Source organism: Triticum urartu, chromosome 1A, assembly GCF_056163025.1.
Source record: "Triticum urartu cultivar PI428250 chromosome 1A, HENAU_Tu73, whole genome shotgun sequence".
Lineage (NCBI taxonomy): Eukaryota > Viridiplantae > Streptophyta > Magnoliopsida > Poales > Poaceae > Triticum > Triticum urartu.
In genome coordinates this window covers 91818124-91838201 of record NC_141873.1, presented here as the reverse complement: position 1 = coordinate 91838201, position 20078 = coordinate 91818124, and the positions used below count along the sequence as shown (strand labels likewise).

General features: G+C 49.2%; 1 protein-coding gene across 4 annotated transcripts; it reads right to left on the bottom strand.

Moving 5' to 3' along the window:
- Positions 1-1018: 1018 nt before the first annotated feature.
- Positions 1019-19464, bottom strand: LOC147990198 (F-box protein At5g49610-like). 4 transcript variants are annotated; one of them, XM_087514259.1, is made up of 4 exons: positions 19181-19395; positions 18867-19006; positions 3931-4096; positions 1019-2454 (listed from the first exon to the last, which is right to left on the bottom strand). In XM_087514259.1, exons 3-4 carry the CDS (start codon positions 4060-4062, stop codon positions 1351-1353), a joined length of 1236 nt encoding a protein of 411 aa, XP_087370385.1. In that variant the 5' UTR covers positions 4063-4096; positions 18867-19006; positions 19181-19395; the 3' UTR covers positions 1019-1350. The 4 variants fall into 4 exon arrangements, with proteins under 4 accessions (XP_087370385.1, XP_087370386.1, XP_087370387.1 ...); XM_087514260.1 differs by lacking the exons at positions 3931-4096; positions 18867-19006 and having other exon boundaries at positions 1019-2133; positions 2260-2454; positions 19181-19464; XM_087514261.1 differs by lacking the exons at positions 3931-4096; positions 18867-19006; positions 19181-19395 and adding exons at positions 2582-2622; positions 2745-3921 and having other exon boundaries at positions 1019-2451.
- Between the last annotated feature and the right edge of the window lie 614 nt (positions 19465-20078).

Here is a 20078-nt window from a genome sequence, read left to right as displayed (position 1 = left end):
TAAGGAGATGCAAAGTGGCATCACTTTATTTATTTATTTTGCCTTGGTAGTCCATTGCATTTCTCCAGGCTTACCAGGCAATTGGCTCTGGTTATTTTGTTTCCTTAGAATGCTTTGGGTTAGTAAAGCAAGGCGCCCCTGCTCTTTAATTCCTTATTAGGAGGTGTCAAAATAGTTTCATCTCTGTTATGATGTTTGTTAACTGGATCAATACTACAGCACTCTGTTATTTCTCTGCCAAAGGAAGATAGAGTTTCCGCTTAATTATGAACAATACTTAGAGGGTTTCCATGTTGTAATCCTTACTAGTATCTGATTGGAAGGAACCGGGAGTTCGGGATGCAACGGCGTTTTGGGCTTGAAAGCAAGAAAGAGACACCTTGGTGACTATAGTTCTTGGCTTATTTTCTCTGTCAGTGACCATCCTCTAGATAGTCTCTCAGGCTCACGCTTATATATACATGTAAAGAAAACTGTCGCTGGAACCAACACTGACAATCGCAATGCTAGATGCCCAGGAACTGGTGGTCATACAGTGTGTGTTTTACGTTCTAGTGGATGCTGCCAAATGGCAGTGACACATGGAAGGAGTGTTTAGGTTTATGAGGGGAAAATGAATGCCTTGACTGATCAAAACCTTTGGTAATTATATTTCACTAAGGAAAAATGTCATCTTGGACAAACAGTTATAATCTCGGACAATATGCAAACAATTCAATTTGCATATTTAGGAACTCACTGCACAATTTTGGAACAAGATGAGAAAAATCTGTAAACTAACATCACAGTAAACAAAATCGCAAGATGCTCAAAAACAGATTTACTCTGACAGCATAGTCAGAATTCAAGTAGGAGAATGATCACACAGAGCTCCGTCGAAACAAGAACTAAAAATACACTGGAGGGTCATGTTATTCTCCTCCCCTCGAAAAATCCTCTTCCCCTAATGAAGTGAAATAAAATGGAAGAATAATAAACGTACAAGAGATAGGCATCTCCAGTCTTTAACATGTGCATATATAAGAACAAGGCGATATCAATATTCAGAACTGATGGATAACAAGTTGTCCATAAAAGATAAATGTACTTGCAACAAGAGATAAGCATCTCCAGTCTTAAACGAAAAATAAAGAGGTGAAAATCCAACCAATTTCAAACATAGATAATATACCCTCACAGTTACCCCACACCAAGAGCTAACAGGTGACCATAATGATTAGCACTAGATGCAGCCGATACATCAAATACCTAGACTCATTCATACAAGTAAGCATTAGCTACTGGAAGGTGTTGCTAGGTGTTGCATATTCTCCAGGCTAAATTTATGAAGACAATATAGTTCCAGCAAGGTCAGTGACCATCTGACGGCCATTCCGCAAAACATGGAACATAAGGTACAGCACCAACGAATGTTTTGTAAGTGCCGATAACATGCACTTTCTTGCTGTCCATATCATATGAGATAGCCTTCCCCCTCCGGTCAGCAAGGAAAATCAAATCACAATCTGGATGAATTGCTAAGGGCTCCACATATTTGCAACAATTCCTTCCAAACAGTTCTGAAATGTTAACAGTATCCTTCAAGGCCCACTTTGCACCACCGTAATCCTCAAGAGCCCAAACTGAAAGTTGGCAAACATCAATATTATCATTTATACACCAAGCATACAATCGTCCCTGAGACTGTCCAATGAACGGATAATCAGAGCTGTCTCGCATGTTGCCTGGAATATCAATTTGCCCCCAAACCTTCCCCTCTGTGTCTACTGTGACTATTGCATATTCAGGGGTCATCAAATGTAAAGTACCATTCAGGAAGACAGGAAGACCAACAGGAGCCTCATCAGTCCAACCACTCTCCACCGTAGTCCATCGTCCAGTGTCTGATGAGTAGATTGCCACTTCTGTGAAATCCCAAGTGTGTGTGAGTACCACGAAACTGGAGGGGACGGCTGGATCAAAACACAAATATTCTTCGACTTCATCTTCGTCTTCGTCTTGCAATTGTATAGGATTAGGAGGCAGCTCGGCCCACTTCTTGGTCGCAGGATTGCACACGACAAGATTGTACTCATATTCCTCAACATAACGCGATTCCCAGTATTTGCAGAGAACAAGGCCACCGCAGCACTGCTGGGGGATGAGAAGTGTAAAGCTCTCACGCAAGAAAGAGAGAGAAGGGTCGACCAGGGGCTGGCCTCTTCCAGACAAGTTAATGAAACAGGGGCCGATGCCATAGTTGCGGAGGAAGAAATCTACCATGGTCTTGGGTGACCTCTTGCGGATGTCGGGGTCAGAGCAGAGGGCAAGCCACGGTTTGGACACACACTTGAAGCGGCACAGTGACTTGTAGGGCACCCGGGATAGGATCTCGACAAGGGGGCCCTCAGGAAGGCTCCCAGCAGGGTGTTTCTCGTGCTCCTGCTCCTGCTCGTGCTTCTTCTTCTTCTTCTTCTACAAATAATAGAGACGGGCGTTTAGATTCCTGATACCCTTTACAGAAAAAGGCTTTCGCTCTGCTTTATATATATAGCAACAACCAACATACCAATCGATACAAACCACAACACAACATACCAACACCCACACTCACCCAAGGCCAGATACATAGGTGCCAAAGACCTTCAACAACAACACCCCACACAACTCGAAGTAGACTACAGATCGACAGTGAGCATCACTAAGGAGCCGCCGGAGCCCTTCCCGGAGAAACCGTAAAGAGGTGAAGTTGAATGTCGACGAACCGTGAGCTCCAAGACGGTGCCCACCAAAGCGCCGCCACCACCCAATCCAGTGATCCAGATTTTCATCCAGAGCACGACGAAGGGAAAGGAGTAACCACAAGGGAGACTTCAGGAAGATGACGATGTCTCTGGGCGCCGCCTCCATCGGCCTAGCCAAAGCCAGACATGGTTTTCACCCTGGCAAACATACTCCACCTACATGGACGCTAGTCGCCTGCACCTAAGCCGCGAGCTCAACCCACCAGCATCGCAGCTCCCACCACCCGGGCCGCCGCCCGGGGAACAAGACACCCCATAGGCCCTCCAAGGCTGCGAACAATGTGCCGATTGGCAATCTCCGACCGCCGACAAAGCCGCCAGCGACTAGAACAACCAGATCGATCGGGGAGCCACCAGATCGAAGAAGAGGTGAAGCGGGAGCGGACCATGTCGATGACCGGCACCCCTGCCGGTGACGGGTGGCCCGACCGCTTCAGCGCCACCCACCTCTCCCAGACGTGACCCTCTTGCGACACCCAACCTCAACTCCCGGCCTGGATCTGCATCTGGCAGGGACCGGCCACACGCCCAGCGACGTGAGGTGCCCGAACGGCCACACCCTGTTGCCGCGAGAGGACCCAGGGACCTCCACAAGAGTAGCTCGCCAACGGCCAGATGCCGGAGCATGTCCCGCAGCCTCCGCGAACCGACCCGCACCATCACCATGGACCGCCACCACGTCATCACAGCCTACACCCACGCAGTTGCCAACATGGCTGCTGCCAACACCCCGCGCCGCACACCGACGCCTAGGGGCCAGATCCGAGAGGATCTGATCGGAGACCACGAAGGCGCCCACCCCCCGATCTGGAACCACCGGCCCCCGCTCGGCCCTGCGCGACACCAGCACAGCCGCACCACCAACCCTCCCACGGCGCCCCTGCAGCTCCGCCGCATCCACCCACCACCACGCCACCGCCTCACTCCGCCGTGACCTAGATCTGAGGGATGTGCCCCCGCGCCCTTGGGTGCCCGCACCACCCAATCAGCCGACAGGGCTTCACCCGGCGGCTTCCTCGAGCGGCGACAAAAGGGGAGGATAGGAGGTATGGCGATCCTGCCGGATTTGGGGCTCCGTCCGAGTCGCCCGAGCGGGTTCCCTTTCATGAATCAAAGATTGGAACAAGAAACAGGCGGTAGAGCAAACCTCAGAAGCTACGGGAACAATGAGGGGAGGCGGCGGCATAGGATAGGACGGAGCGCCCTCGTCACGGCGAGCGGTCGCCAATGGATGGTGCTGCCCCGTGCAGCCATGCTCGCCTCCTCCTCCTGGCGGCATCGGCTCCTTGGCTTGGGGATCAGTGCCTCGAACTCTAGGGTTTGGGAAGGGGAAAAGTGTGTGAAATTCTTGCTTATAGAAATAAATGTAGGGAAAAATAAATTACTTTCCTCCAATTTGTTGCGAATTAGATTGTATGATGGTCAAATAGAAGAGAAAGAATTACCATAGTTCTTTTCCCAGATTTCATTGTACTTATAACATACTCTTTTCAGTTGACTGATAATGCTTCCGCTTTTTCCAAAAAGGAGAAAGTTAAAAAAAGTAGGAATTGATTATGACTGATAAGCAATGATGATGATTGATTAGCATTACAACTACATGTTTTGAATCCAGGCCTTGGACAACAATTTGGTCCATTGCAATTCCTGAAAAACGACACGATCATTAATATTTTTGTGAACACTTGTATTTACAAACCATGCTTACTCATAAGAATGTGATACGCGTGGCTGAATAAAGGGAAATGGATAGAAGCTAAGTAAATTCTACTCCCTCCGTTTCTAAATATAAGACCTTTTAGAGATTTCAATATGGACGTATATTAGAAAACCAGTTCACTGCGCGCCCCACCCCGTCATCAGTCCTGTGTTGCCTATGCTTGCGCCCCAAAACGGTTGCTGACTTTGTACAACTCTGTAGGGCGCGCTACGGCAACTTTTCTAACCACGCTTGCTACTTAAGGCCTCGTGCACAGTATGGAAGGAAGAGGAAAAATGCACGGTGCACAGAAACAATGGGTCCCTTCTGGTTTATTTTTCTCCCTCCAAGTTTGTTCTTCACTGTAATGTGTGTCAACTCAACAAGAGTGAGTACACCCTTCCTGCTACAGACATATTTTAAAGTATAGATTCACTCATTTTGGTCCGTATGTAGTTCATGTTGAAATCTCTAAAAGGTCTTATAATTATGAACGGAGGGAGTATATCTGGTAGGAACCGGATCCCTACCAGGGCGTGGTCTCAGGTTGTAGGGTGGAAGGAGGGATGGCGTTGAGAAAGGCGTGGTCGCCAGCGCTGGGGCGCCGTCATTGCGTGCGCGCGCGAGAGAGAGGAGCGCAGGGGCGGCGGATAGGGTTAGGTCTCCCGGCTCCCTAAGGAAGCCGAGCAAATATGATTGCTTCTTGCTTAATCCCAAAATGGGTCCTTACACGAGTTTATATAATCCTCCTAATAAGATAACTCGGCTAAGCCCCTAATAACGACAAGATAAACTGGGCCACAACTAACTGGGCTAAGCCCTTAATATGCCGGTCATAACAATATCAGTATCAATATATGTTGTTATCCTATGCAAATTCTCCCCAGTACATGCCCACAGTTATTATAAACAAACAATGTGCTAAACACACTTAAATATATAAATATTTGTAGAAAGGAAACTCATGTTAGTTTAAGCAGCCCATGGTCAGGGTAGAAATGTCTGATGTAATCTAAATGAGTAGGTATGCTTATACAATGGAAAATTTACAACAACAACAACAAAGCCTTTAGTTTCAAACAAGTTGAGGTAGGCTAGAGGTGAAATCCATAAGATCTCGCAACCAACTCATGGCTCTGGCACATGGATAGCAAGCTTCCACGCACCCCTGTCCATAGCTAGCTCTTTGGTGATACTCCAATCCTTCAGGTCTCTCTTAACGGACTGCTCCCATGTCAAATTCGGTCTACCCCGCCCTCTCTTGACATTCTCCGCGCGCTTTAGCCGTCCTCTATGCACTGGAGCTTCTGGAGGCCTGCGCTGAATATGCCCAAACCATCTCAGACGATGTTGGACAATCTTCTCCTCAATTGGTGCTACCCCAACTCTATCTCGTATATCATCATTCCGTACTCGATCCTTCCTCGTGTGGCCACACATCCATCTCAACATACGCATCTCTGCCACACCTAAACGTTGAACATGTCGCCTTTTAGTCGGCCAACACTTCGTGCCATACAACATTGCGGGTCGAACCGCCGTCCTGTAGAACTTGCCTTTTACCTTTTGTGGCACTCTCTTGTCACAGAGAATGCCAGAAGCTTGGCACCACTTCATCCATCCGGCTTTGATTCGATGGTTCACATCTTCATCAATACCCCCATCCTCCTGCAACATTGACCCCAAATACCGAAAGGTGTCCTTCCGAGGTACCACCTGGCCATCAAGGCTAACCTCCTCCTCCTCACACCTAGTAGTACTAAAACCGCACATCATGTACTCGGTTTTAGTTCTACTAAGCCTAAACCCTTTCGATTCCAAGGTTTGTCTCCATAACTCTAACTTCCTATTTACCCCCGTCCGACTATCGTCAACTAGCACCACATCATCCGCAAAGAGCATACACCATGGGATATCTCCTTGTATATCCCTTGTGACCTCATCCATCACCAATGCAAAAAGATAAGGACTCAAAGCTGACCCCTGATGCAGTCCTATCTTAATCGGGAAGTCATCGGTGTCGACATCACTTGTTCGAACGCTTGTCACAACATTATCGTACATGTCCTTGATGAGGGTAATGTACTTTGCTGGGACTTTGTGTTTCTCCAAGGCCCACCACATGACATTCCGCGGTATCTTATCATAGGCCTTCTCCAAGTCAATGAACACCATATGCAAGTCCTTCTTTTGCTCCCTATATCTCTCCATAAGTTGTCATACCAAGAAAATGGCTTCCATGGTCGACCTCCCAGGCATGAAACCAAACTGATTTTTGGTCACGCTTGTCATTCTTAAGCGGTGCTCAATGACTCTCTCCCATAGCTTCATTGTATGGCTCATCAGCTTAATTGCACGGTAATTAGTACAACTCTGAACATCCCCCTTGTTCTTGAAGATTGGTACTAATATACTCCGTCTCCATTCTTCTGGCATCTTGTTTGCCCGAAAAATGAGGTTGAAAAGCTTGGTTAGCCATACTATCGCTATGTCCCCGAGACCTTTCCATACCTCAATGGGGATACAATCAGGGCCCATCGCCTTGCCTCCTTTCATCCTTTTTAAAGCCTCCTTCACCTCAGACTCCTGGATTCGCCGCACAAAACGCATGTTGGTCTCATCAAAGGAGTTGTCCAGTTCAATGGTAGAACTCTCATTCTCCCCATTGAACAGCTTGTCGAAGTACTCCCGCCATCTATGCTTAATCTCCTCGTCCTTCACCAAGAGTTAGCCTGCTCCGTCCTTGATGCATTTGACTTGGCCAATATCCCTCGTCTTCCTCTCTCGGATCTTGGCCATCTTATAGATGTCCCTTTCACCTTCCTTCGTGCCTAACCGTTGGTAGAGGTCCTCATATGCCCGACCCCTTGCTTCACCAACAGCTCGCTTTGCGGCCTTCTTCGCCATCTTGTACTTCTCTATGTTGTCTGCACTCCTATCCAGGTATAGGCGTCTGAAGCAATCTTTCTTCTCTTTAATCGCCTTCTGGACATCATCATTCCACCACCAGGTATCCTTATCTTCGCTTCTCCTTCCCCTGGACACTCCAAACTCCTCCGAGGCCACCTTACGAATGCAAGTCGCCATCTTCATCCACACATTGTCCGCATCCCCTCCTTCCTCCCAAGGGCCCTCCTTAATGACCCTCTCCTTGAACACCTGAGCTACCTCCCCCTTGAGCTTCCACCACTTCGTTCTAGCGACTTTGGCACGCTTATCCCGCTGGACACGAATCCGAAAGCGAAAGTCGGCAACCACCAGCTTATGTTGGGGTACAACACTCTCTCCAAGTATCACCTTACAGTCTAGGCACGCACGCCTATCTTCTCTTCTCGAGAGGATGAAATCAATCTGGCTAGAGTGTTGGCCACTACTAAAAGTCACCAGATGTGATTCTCTCTTTCTAAAGAGGGTGTTAGCTACAATCATGTTGTAGGCTAGAGCAAAGCTTAAGACATCTTCTCCTTCTTGATTCCTGATGCCATAGCCAAAGCCCCCATGCGCCCCTTCAAAACATGTGTTAGATGTACCCACGTGGCCATTGAGGTCTCCTCCTATGAAGAGCTTCTCACCAATCGGTACACTCCTAACCATGTCTTCCAGGCCTTCCCAGAACTCCCTCTTGGTGTTCTCATTGTGGCCTACTTGCGGGGCATACGCGCTGATAACATTGAGAACCAAGTCCTCAACTACCAGCTTGACCAAGATAATCCGGTCCTCACGTCTCTTGACGTCTACCACTCCATACTTGAGGCTCTTGTTGATCAAGATGCCTATGCCATTTCTGTTTGCAGCCGTCCCCGTGTACCACAGCTTGAAGCCGGTATCCTCCACCTCCTTTGCCTTCTGTCCTCTCCATTTGGTTTCTTGGACGCAAAGATATCAACACCTCTCCTCACCGCTGCATCAACTAGCTCCCGAAGCTTCCCTGTCAGAGACCCTAAATAGAAAAAATTGCATACTGATAATACAAAAGAATCACATTTGCTGTAACAAACCTTATTAAGCCAACATAAAATACACTTAAGAAATTTAGACAACTAAAAATCTTTATATACCATAAAATGGACCATATGGTGGTAAAACATAAATCTACATACCAACAACATTGGTTGGCAAACCCAACATCCTTCTTAATTGCAATATAAATCAAACAAAATGAACTTTATTCTGTCAATAGTGTCTGAGCTTAAAGAACAATAGTGCACTTCTGAGAACAAATACTATAATTTAGTAAAAAAATGTCAGAACGTACCAAATTATATAAATTTAGTAACTTTATTCTGGCATCACACACCAAATTATATCAATCTCCTTATTTTACATACACCTCTTATTTTGTTGTAGATTAGTAGTCCAGATTAAATTCAAGCCGTTAAAACTTGCGTCCACCAGATAGATGGTTAGATCTTTTTCTTTTTATTTGATAACCACTAAATTTTCTAGGGAGTCTCTAAAAATATAAATCATAGGTATGCAAACAGTGACGGACCCAGAAACTTCTCGAAAGCTGAGGAAGAACAGAAATTAAGGTTCCCATCTCCGAGCGGGCTGAGCTCCGCGCCGCGGCGCGCAACCTCGAGCCAGGTACTCCAGTCATCCCCGCCAGTTCCGCTACATGTTCGTTCTCAGCGTTGGAGTCTATTCCGCTCGGTCATCTCGCCAAAGTCGCAGCAGATTCCGATATAGTGTTTAGGGGGGAAGTCGATCCCCCCTTAGTCCAAATCACGACAATCCAGGCGCGGGAAGTTCTCGATGGGCGGTTGGCCGAAACCCATGCCCGCTTAGCTACTCCCGCTTCGGTGGCGGGTGGCCCCATTTCGGCTTCCCAGCCGTCCGGCCAGGCCGCGCCCGCTCCCCTGGAGATCCGCGGCCGCACCCGGTCTCGCACCGCCGCTCTCCGCGCCCAAAGCGCCTCCCGTGTCCTGGGGTCAAGCAGCCCCTCTATGGTGGTTTAATGCGGACCCTTTTCTGGAACATTCGCGGTTTTGGCCAGGATGGCCGACGCCGCCAGCTCATCGAGTACATGCGTGATGAGCGGATAGACATTGTAGCAATCCAAGAGACCATGCGAACTGAGTTCACCCTGTCCGAGCTTGACCGTCTTATCTCTCACCTGTTTGCCTGGCATTGGCTCCCTTCTAGTGGGATCGCTGGGCACTCTGGTGGCATCCTGTTAGGTGTCAAGGATGTCACCTAAGAGGTGGGTAGCATGGACCGGGGTGAGTTCTTTGTGAGCATGGAGCTTTTCGAGAGGGCGCCGAACTTAAAATGGGAGATCATAGTCTATGGCCCTGCCGACCACCGTCGTTCAGCGACATTTCTTGAGGAGCTCAAGAATAAGGTGTCCGCCGCCCGCTTCCCGGTCGTCGTGGGCGGCGACTTCAACCTCCTCCGATTTGCGGAGGACAAAAACAACGATCTAGTGAACGTCCCGCGGATGCAGATGTTCAATGACTGCATTGCTGACCTCAGTCTGCGGGAATTAGATAGGATTGGTGCCAGATTCACCTGGACCAATCGCCAGGCCGTCCTGACCCGCTCCGTCCTGGACCGCGTCTTGGTCTCGCCTGAGTGGGAGATGTGGTGCCCCCTTGCCTCCCTCCGCGCCATTACTCGTATTGGCTCGGACCACGTTCCCCTGCTGCTCTCTTCTTAGGACGAACGCCCTCCCGTCGCCCCCAGGTTCCGCTTCGAGACGTTCTTGGCTTAACCAGAACGACTTCTCGAAGGCCGTCCGTGATCGTTGGCTGGAGGCCCGCAGTGCTCCTCACAGGTCCATCTCTGCGGTGGATGATTGGCACTTCTGCGCCAAGCGCTCCCGCCAATTCATGAAGGGCTGGGGTGCCAACCTGGGGCAGGATCTCCGGGACTGCAAGCAGGCCCTCCTCGCCTCTATCCAGGCTCTTGACCTCCGGACTGACTCGCTTGGTCTATCCGCTAATGAGTGGTTGCAGCGGTATGACCTGGAGGACCAGCTCACGGTCATCTATACGGATGAGGAGGCTTACTGGCGGCTCAGGGGGACCCAAAAGTGGGTTCTCAAGGGGGATGCTAACACCACATACTTCGAGGCCATCGCCAATGATCGTCGTCACCGTAATACCATCCCATTCCTGTGGGATGGTGAGACCCTCCTGCAGCGCCCGGCCGAGCTTCGCGCTCACGTAGATGGCTTCTATAAAGCCCTTTTTTCCGCTCCCCCGCGTGGGGGCTTGGCTCTTGCTCCCCTCTTCTGGGCGGGCGCCCAGTGTGTTTCGGACGCGGAGAATGCGGCCCTCACAGCTCCGTTCACGGAGGAGGAAGTTTGGCTTGCGATTAAGGGCATGAACCCTTCGTCCGCCCCGGGGCCTGATGGCTTGCCAGTTAAGTTCTTTCAGACCTTCTGGCACGCTATTAAGCCGGAGGTCATGGCTCTCTTTGAGGAGTTCTATGTGGGCACCATTGACCTCCACCGCCTTAACTACGGGATCATTACTTTGATCCCCAAGGTCCCGGGCGCCTCCGACATTCGCCAGTTCCGCCCCATTACAGTGATCAATGTGATCTTCCGCATCCTCGCAAAGGGGTACGCCAATAGGGTGGCCCCTTTGGCCGACCGCATCACTCATCCAGACTAATCCGCCTTCATTCAGGGTCGCTATATCCTTGATGGAGTCTTGGTCTTCCACGAAGTCCTTCACAAGGTCAAACCCAAAAACCTCAAAGTAGTGTTCCTGAAGATTGACTTCCATAAGGCTTACGACACGGTTAGCTGGCCCTTCCTTCGGGAAGTATTGCTTCGGAAAGGTTTTGACAATCGTTGGGTCTCCCGGGTCACGCAGTTGGTGTCGTCGGGCCACACCGCGGTGAACATCAACGGGGAGATCGGCCCCTATTTCCCCACCTTTTGTGGGGTTAGACAGGGTGACCCCTTCTCCCCGTTCCTGTTCAACATGGTGGTCGATGCCTTGGCTGCTATCCTGGATAAGGCCAAGGCCGCCGGCCACATACTCGGCATCGTCCCGCACTTGGTGGCAGGAGGGGCTGTTTCGCTCCTCCAATATGCTGATGACACCATCATTATGATGCAGGGTTCAGAGGCTGAGATCGCGAACCTCAAATTCCTCCTCCTCTGCTTTCAACATCTGTCGGGCCTCAAAATTAACTTCGCTAAAAGCGAGGTGATGGTCTTGGGCTATTCCCCTTCAGAGAGCCAGAGTATCGCTAACCGCCTAAACTGTCGGTTGGGGTCCTTCCCTACTACTTATCTGGGGATTCCCATTAGCACTCGCACCTGACAGTGGCCGACCTGCGACCCTCGGTCCACAAGCTGCAGCACCGCATCGAGCCGTGGCAGGGCAGGTGGCTCTCTAAGGCGGCCCGCACGATCCTCATCAACTCGTCCCTCTCCAGTCTTCTCCTATTCATCATGAGCTTCTACAGCTTCCCCGAAACGCTCCACCATGAGATTGGCTCGGTCCAAGCTAGGTTCTACTGGGCTGGTGAGGGCGATAAGCAGAAATACCACATGGTCCGCTGGACTGACATCTGCAAGCCCCGGGACCAGGGTGGTCTCGGCATCATGTCCTCCAAACGCATGAACCTGGCCCTCCTCACTAGATGGTTGTGGCGCATTGCAAACGGCGATGGCGGCTTGTGGCTGCAGATCATCCGCCGCAAATACCTGCGCGACCAGCCCCTCGCATTCTGCGTTCGGACGGGAGGTTCCCAGTTTTGGCAGTCTGTCGTCTAGCTCCTCCCGGTCCTTCGTATTGGGACCTCCATCTCGGTTGGCACTGGATCGGCCACGCTGTTTTGGTTCGACCGCTGGGCCGGTGATCTCCCATTCGCGGCCCGGTTCCCTGACCTCTTTTCCATAGCGGTCGAACCTAGGATCTCCGTCGAGTCGGCCCTTATTGACTCAGGGCGCCTCGCATTCCGGAGGCCATTTGGGCCACCGGAGGTTGCCCTTGGCATGAGCTCCTTGATTCTATGGCTCTCCATGAGCCGGACTTGTCGTAGCACCACGATGACCGCCTGTCCTGGCATCTCGAGCCCTCTGGCCGCTTCTCCACGAAGTCTCTGTACCGCGCCATCGCTCCCTCTCCTGGACCGGCTGTCCTCGATTATATATGGTCTATCCGCGTGCCCCTCAAAATTAGAATCTTCATGTGGCAATGGATCCGTGGCCGGCTCCCCTCGGGCGTGGAGGTCCTGAAGCGCCAGGGTCCCGGTGACGGTATCTGCCCCCTATGTGGGACGGTAGAAACCTCGAATCACATCTTCTTCTCGTGCGTGTCCGCCCAGTTTCTTTGGGGCTGCCTCCGAGAGGTCATCGGTGGTAACTGGTGTCACACTAACTTCCCCGATCTCCTCTCTGAGGTTCAGACCTCCCCCTCGACAAGCCGCCACATTAGGTGGCTGCTCATTGGGGTGCTCGCTTGGACGCTGTGGACTGTGCGAAATAAGCTTGTCATTCAACGGGTCCCCCTTCGACGTGCTACTGACGCTGTGTTCAAAATGTGTGGCTACTTGCAGCTTTGGCGGCCGCTTAGCCGTCACCAAGATCGCGATGCCATCACCTCCATCATTGCCGACCTTCGCTCGATGGCTCTCCGCTTGGCGCCGCCGCTCCCTCCGCCACCTCCTGAGCCGGATTAGATCCTTTGTTGCTGCTTCGGATGCTGCGGTTGACCCGCCTCCTTTGTTTATTTCCAGGGCTTGTTGAGCTGTGCCCTCAGCAGAACCGTTTGTACTTTGTGTTGTGGTACTTTGTGTGTGTGGGTGTACCTTGTTGTACTTTGTGGCTCTGGTGGTTTGCTTTATCTATAAAGCGGGGCGAAAGCCTTTTTCGGCAAATTAAGGTGCCTAAGATGCTAGTTTTTTCATAAAAATCACCGTATTAATCATCTAACATAAGACACGAGAGATCCTAAATTAGTCCCCGGATACAAATAACAAATATGATCATTCTACAATTTTTACAGCAAGGTATTAACTTTCATGAAATCCTATGAAAAGAAGAGGGTTAACTGGGAAAGAGGTAGACACTCACTAATACTGAAGCACATTCTCTGTCAAACGAAACACTTCAGCCATCTGAAATTAATATCCTTGAGGCATAACCGCAGGAACCAACAAATTTCGAAAATTTGAGCCCCATAGCCATCTGTATGCAAAGAGAGAGAATGTGAAATAAGTACTCCCTCCGTCCCAAATAAATGTCTTAACTTCAGTGCAACTTTGTACTAAAGTTAGTACAAAATTGAGACGCTTATTTTGGGACGGAGGGAGTAAAATCTAGTGGTTAGTTACAACTTCACTAATTAGTCCCTTCACTTTCATTCTGATACTTTGTGAACCATTTTACGGAAATACATAGAAACAGATCAGGAATAGATAGTGAAAATGATAAGTCTCTTCACAAAAAAATTGAATTCATAGTAATTTTGACGATCGTCAGGGTGAACTTCTATATGAGAATAAAAGAGCTACAGCTGCACTACATTCGCCACATAATGGATTTACTATTCGCCTAATTCTCAAGACAATATCATGGCCACAGTTCCATATTGGTCCAAACTACCAATGCATATAAGTTGAGTTATTTTGCGGAAACTAATGCATGCACATGATTCTATTTATCATTCAACATGCCGTGCAGGTAGGAACCCGATACAATTTTTCCACCTCAACAAACAACCTGCAAGGTGATCAAAACTACCAATTTTCCACGTCTCTTGCTTTTTATGGGAGCACATATAACAATTTGATTATACCCTTCCAATTATGGTTGTAGTACTGTCACCCTCACAGCTGCAGAACCAGGGAATAGGAAGCTAAAGGAGGCCGAGAGCGGCACCAAGGGAAATGTTTGAATAACAAGTGGGCCATCTGAGAGTGTCTTGTTCATTTGGGCTTTCAGCCATGTAAGTGTGAGGGCCTGGTGGGCTGAGTGTGTGAAAATGTACGAGCTATATATAAGCTAGACCGTTGGCTGGATTTGGCAGCGACTAAATGAAATAGCTCACATCTCCTCCTACCTCCTATCTCTCTGGTTTCTTCTTCTTCCCCAAGTATCCCCTTCTCGATCCGAAATCTGAGCGAGAAATCCTCAGTAAGGATATGACAATGGTAGATGATAATTATGAGTATAATCCGTTGATTCCGTTCCACACTGAGCCAAATTACTACAGAAAACTGAAAATGTATGTTATGCCATTTAGCATATATGTACTCAAGACTTGCTACACTCGTATAGTATTACAAAATCTCCACATTCATCTAAATAGAAAATTCCAAAAAAAAGATGTTGGCCACAAATTTAATGGACTCTTATGATTACGAAATGACAACCAATGGACTCTCTTTATCTGATAATGTTTCTTCTAAAGAGATGTTAAGACAGATCAAGTCATGCATGGCATATTGATCCAAGCCTAACAATCCATATAGACAGATTCTTTTTCCCGAAACCAATCCATAGTAATTTTTTCCCATATTGTTATCAATATTCAATAGAGCATTCACCTTCCTACCTGATATGCTACTTGGTTCAGAAAAAAAATCATGAATCTTTTTTCACCCTAGAATAAAACAACCTCCCAAGTGATCAAAACTAACAAAATTTCATTTATCTTGCATTTTACTGGAGTTTTATATGCCAACTGGATTGGATCCTTCCTAGCATGGTACGTGATAATTATGAGCTTAGGCTGTCCACAGTTGATTTTGAGCCAAATATAAGAGAACAAACATGGCATGTTTCATCACGATAAATACTACAGAAAATTGAAAAACAACCGTTTCTGCCATGTAGCATATCTGAACTCAAGTATGCTACCCTAGTGTAGTATTGCAAAAGAGAGAGAGAGAGAGACACTAGTAGAAAACAGGGCTTTGGTCACAGCTCAATATACACATTAGTCCCGGTTGCATTACGAACCAGGACTAATGTGAGCATTAGTCCCGGTTTGAACGGCTAAAGGCATTAGTCCCGGTTCAAATGAGACCTTTAGTCCCGGTTTGAGACACGAACCAGGACTAAAGGGTGCGATGCCCTTTAGTCCCGGTTCTTATCTCAAACCGGGACTAAAGATGAGACCTTTAGTCCCGGTTTGAGACACGAACCGGGACTAAAGGGTGCGATGCCATTTAGCCCCGGTTCATGTCTCAAACCGGGACTAAAGGGGTTCGTGTCTTAAACTCTACCCCCCCCCCCCCCCCCCCGCCCGTGTATCGCCATTTCAGTTTTGAAAAAAAAACAAAAGAAAATGATAAAAACTTCAAAAAATAAAATCGTTCGACATGTAGTTATATTACTACATCTACTAGTTAGGAAAATTTTAAAACTTAAATTTGGACATGTTTTGCAAAAAGTGTAGGGAAAAAGTAAAACAGCTATAACTTTTGCATACGATGTCGGAAAAAAATGTATAATATATCAAAATGTTCAGCACGAAAATCCAAATCTGATTTTGACCACCGTAGGCCTGTTTGCAAATTTTTAGACTCCTCAAATTCTTAAAGGAAAAGAAGATATGCTCAAATTTCAATTTTTTTGAATTTTGGTTAAATCTGGTCAAACAACTTATTCAAGAAGTATTAGTGTTACTAAATAATTATTCAAGAATATTAGTGTTACTAAATAATTATTTCAGTTTTTTTGAATTTTGGTCAAATCTGGTCAAACTACTTATTCAAGAAATATTAGTGTTACTAAATAATTATTCAAGAATATTAGTGTTACTAAATAATTATTTCAGTTTTTTTGAACTTTGGTCAAATCTGGTCAAACTGTGGTCAAACTGTGGTCAAACTACCTATTCAAGAAATATTAGTGTTACTAAATAATTACTGTTTTTTCCCTCAAAAAAATAATTACTGTTTTTTAGAATAATAGTTCAAACTCAAACAGTGAAGCGTGTGACTTCGTGCTCAAACTGAACTCCTGAGGGTTAATAGGATTGACATCTTACTATTGTCAGAAAAACAACAAGTGCAGACTTGGAAACGAGGGGGAATAGAACCCGGAAGTTAGGCGTGCTCAGGCTGGAGTAGTGACCGGCCGGGAAGTTAGACGATTTGGAATGATGAGTGATTAGAGAATAGAGATTATAGATTAAATTAAACAGTGATCAGGGGTGATTAGAGATTAAATTGTAAAATAATTCAAAATTTTGAAAATCAGGAAAAAAATTCAAAAAAAATCCAAAAAATTTCCTTTAGTCCCGAGCTCCAGACAGCGGCCACGTGGAGGGCCTTTAGTCTCGGTTCCAGAACCGGGACTAAGGGGGGGGGGCTTTAGTCCCGGTTCCAGAACCGGGACTAAAGGCCCTCTAGAACCGGGACTAAAGGCTTTCTACTAGCGAGAGAGAGAGAGAACACAACACAGACTCCCCTCCTCCCGTGTCGTCCCCGCGGGCGACCTAGGGGAAACCCTAGGGCGCCGCCGGCCGGGGACCCCCTCCCTCCATCTCCTCCCTCGCCGCCGCCCGTTCGCACCGTCGGGCGTAGCCCGTTTGGTGCTGGCGGTGGCGGGGATTCATCTCTCCTTGCTCGGGCGGCGGCGCTGCTCTATCCCGGGGGGGGGGGGGGGCGGTGGCATGGCTACACGGTCCGGCGACGGGGCTGCTGGTTCGTGGTGGTGGCGTGGAGGGCCTCACAGTGGTGGACGCAGTCATGGCGGCGATGGATCTGACGTGGCGGAGGTGCAGGTGATTGCGGGCGAGCTGGATTCCGGCCAGATCCGTCCGGATCTGGCGCTGGGGGCCCGGCTGGTGGCCCGGGACGAGGGAAGGGGCTCATCATGGTCGGGGCTGCGGGTGGGGACGGCGGCGGTTGACAGCCAGATCAGCTCGGATCTGGCCCATGGTCGTCGGTGGGCGACTCAGGGCTGTCCCTCGGGGTCCCGACGTGGATGTGGGCTGCCACAGCATGGTGGTGGCTCATGGCAGTGGTCTGGATCATTTCACGGCGGCGGCTGGTCATCTCCGGCAGCGGCCTAGGTTGGCCTTCGATCCCTCTCCTCGTCGCCCGGGCACTGCCTTCGTCGAAGGGTTGGCTCTCTCCTAGTTGCGGTCCATCGCTCCTCTCGCGCCCGGTGCTGCAGGACCGAACTCATCTCACACCCGGCAGCAGGACTGAGCTCGTCTCGCGCCCGGTGCCGCAGGACGGGTCGATGGAGGCCATTTTGGCCGGCCTATTGGGTCTCGAAGTTGGGAGCCACCCAAGTTGGTTGGGGTAGCGGCATGCCTCGGATGAGGTGGTGTCAAGGTCTTGGATGTTGGGGCGGTGGCCCTGGGGATGGTAGCGCGGTGCTCAGGGGCAGAGCCCATGGCTCAATGCTGCCCGGTGACCATGGCCGTGTGGGCGGCGTGGTTGCGGGGGTGTGGCGTTCGGTGGCGGTGACTGTTGGCCGGGGTGAAAACCTGTTCTATCTTCGGACGGACCGGCGACGGCGAAACTCGTTCCCTTCTTGAAGGCGTCGTCGCGGCTCACATTGCCCATCGTGTCGCTCCAGGGGAAACTCTGACCATCGGGTCGGGCGGTGTCGGCGCTCCGGTGTCGTATCCTTCCTGAAGGCGCCGCCTTGGAGCCCACGGTTCGTCGTATGTGGCTTCATCTCTTCGCGGTGGCGTGTTCACGGTCGAGGACCCCGGCTGCTCTTGTAGTGCTCGGGGTGGTGTTGCTGCGCTCAGCGCCTATGTATCCTACCTTGGGTGTGTGCATGTGCTGTGGTGGCATGCGTTTGTATCGGGTGTTGATGATCGTTGCTTTATATATAAAGCGGGGGCGAGAGCCTTTTCCGGTAACACATCACAGCCCCGAATATAGAGATACAAATAGAAAGTTGGCACGTAAGAAAAGTACCAATAAGGTAGAAGAAACAGAGTGACATAATGATAGCTGTAATGTATCTATAAATTGATTTGGACTATAGTTCATCTACTAGAGAAGTCCTACAGAAGAAGCAAGCCAAGACATACCGAAATTCCGGTAGCTCAGGATGGAAGATTTTTCTTTCATAGCACTCCTGGACAGTTTTGACAGGTTAATTTCATATGGTTTTCGCATGTAAAAGTTCCAAGTAACTTAACTATTTAAGAAAAGACATGACCATGTGTTGTGTTCTGATATGGGACTGTATGTAGAAGTGGAACTGCTCACAAATAAGAACATGGGCACATGTGGATAGAGATGAATAAATCCTGTGATACAGGGGCATACATGATCAAGTAGAGTTAGCAACAGGTCGGTAGGTCGGTACATATGTGTTGATGAGGGTCAATGAGTCCACAAATTCTACATGGAAAGATAATCTGGAGCAATGAGTCACAAAAGCACCCAGCCGTCAATGTGCAGAAGAGGTGAACTTGCATCATACTGGGAAAATTTCTCACCGGAAACAGATATAATTTATCTTCTGCTGAGAATGAGAACACAATGGGATCGATCCCTCGGCGTGGCCACTGACGGAGGCTAAAATTGATTCGGAAGCTGCATTATCATCTCATCAGACTACGTTGTTCCTAATAATCAACTGAAACAAACACAAATGCCCGAATTAATAGACCCCAACCAGGATGAACAACCAGAGTTAATTAACCTAGCCAGGAGCAATTGCTGCTGGAGGTGCTGCTGCCGGAGTAAAGAGGATGACGGGAGGGCGTCATGGGACGAAGCAGCTAAAGCGTGGGGAAACCGAAACGTATACCTCCACTGATCGCCGGCGGAAAGTGGCGCATTTCGGCGGATCAGCTTCACGGGACAGCCGCAGCGCCGCGTCGCAGAGCCTCTCGCGCCGTCGCGCGCTCGATGGAACCCTACGGCCGCGTCGCCCGCCCTTCGCTTCGCTGCACATGGCCTCGCCTCGTCCCCCCACCGTGCGACCGCATCGGAGTCGCCCGCCGTCTCGCTCTTTTATTTTCGGAAAATACTAAAATCCGAACTTCAGATTTATTGGATTTCTTTTTTTTTCCGGGGAGATTTATTGGATTTCAGCCCGAAAATCTTCCGAACCACTGGATTTTTTGCACGAATCCTAAATCGTCAAAATAGCAACGTCGATGCATTCTTTCATTATTGAAAACTAACACAAGGCCCGTGCGTGGCAACAGGGCATATAAATTTTAGTGATTTGACATTATGTTATAGCACAAAAGACCATGCGTTACAGCAAATACACCCAAATAAATAAGCGTGTGGTTAGAAACCTAAAAAATATTTTATCAATCAAACAACTTCTATTATTTAGTGGTTCAATTGAATGGTGTCAAAGATACACATCAATATTGTCAACTAGGAAGCGAAAAGGTCTCATCATGCCTCGTCTCCTTCCCGTGCCGCTGGCCACTTCGGCTGCGGCGGCCAACAGATCCGGCCTTCAATGCCGCCTTCCTCGCCGCGTTCTCCTCGCCGGGGCCTAGTCCCCTTGCCCGACGCTCCCCTTCGCCCTCCTACTGCGGCTCCAGAACTAGGGGTCCTTCGCCGCCCTCCTCCCCGAGGTCCGCAGCCACCATCCTGGCGGCGTCAGATCCAGCGTCCACGCCGCATTTTATGCTTCGGGCGGCGTCCTCCCGCGGTGCGGCCTCTCTCAAACCGCCGGATCCGGC

Coding starts and splice junctions, on each gene's coding strand:
- LOC147990198 (XM_087514261.1), bottom strand. CDS start 2,889: ATGGAGGCGGCGCCCAGAGACATCGTCATCTTCCTGAAGTCTCCCTTG. Junction 2,623..2,744: donor GCACCGTCTTGGAGCTCACG/GTTCGTCGACAT, acceptor TTGTTGTTGAAG/GTCTTTGGCACCTATGTATC. Junction 2,452..2,581: donor GGCCTTGGGTGAGTGTGGGT/GTTGGTATGTTG, acceptor TATTTGTAGAAG/AAGAAGAAGAAGAAGCACGA.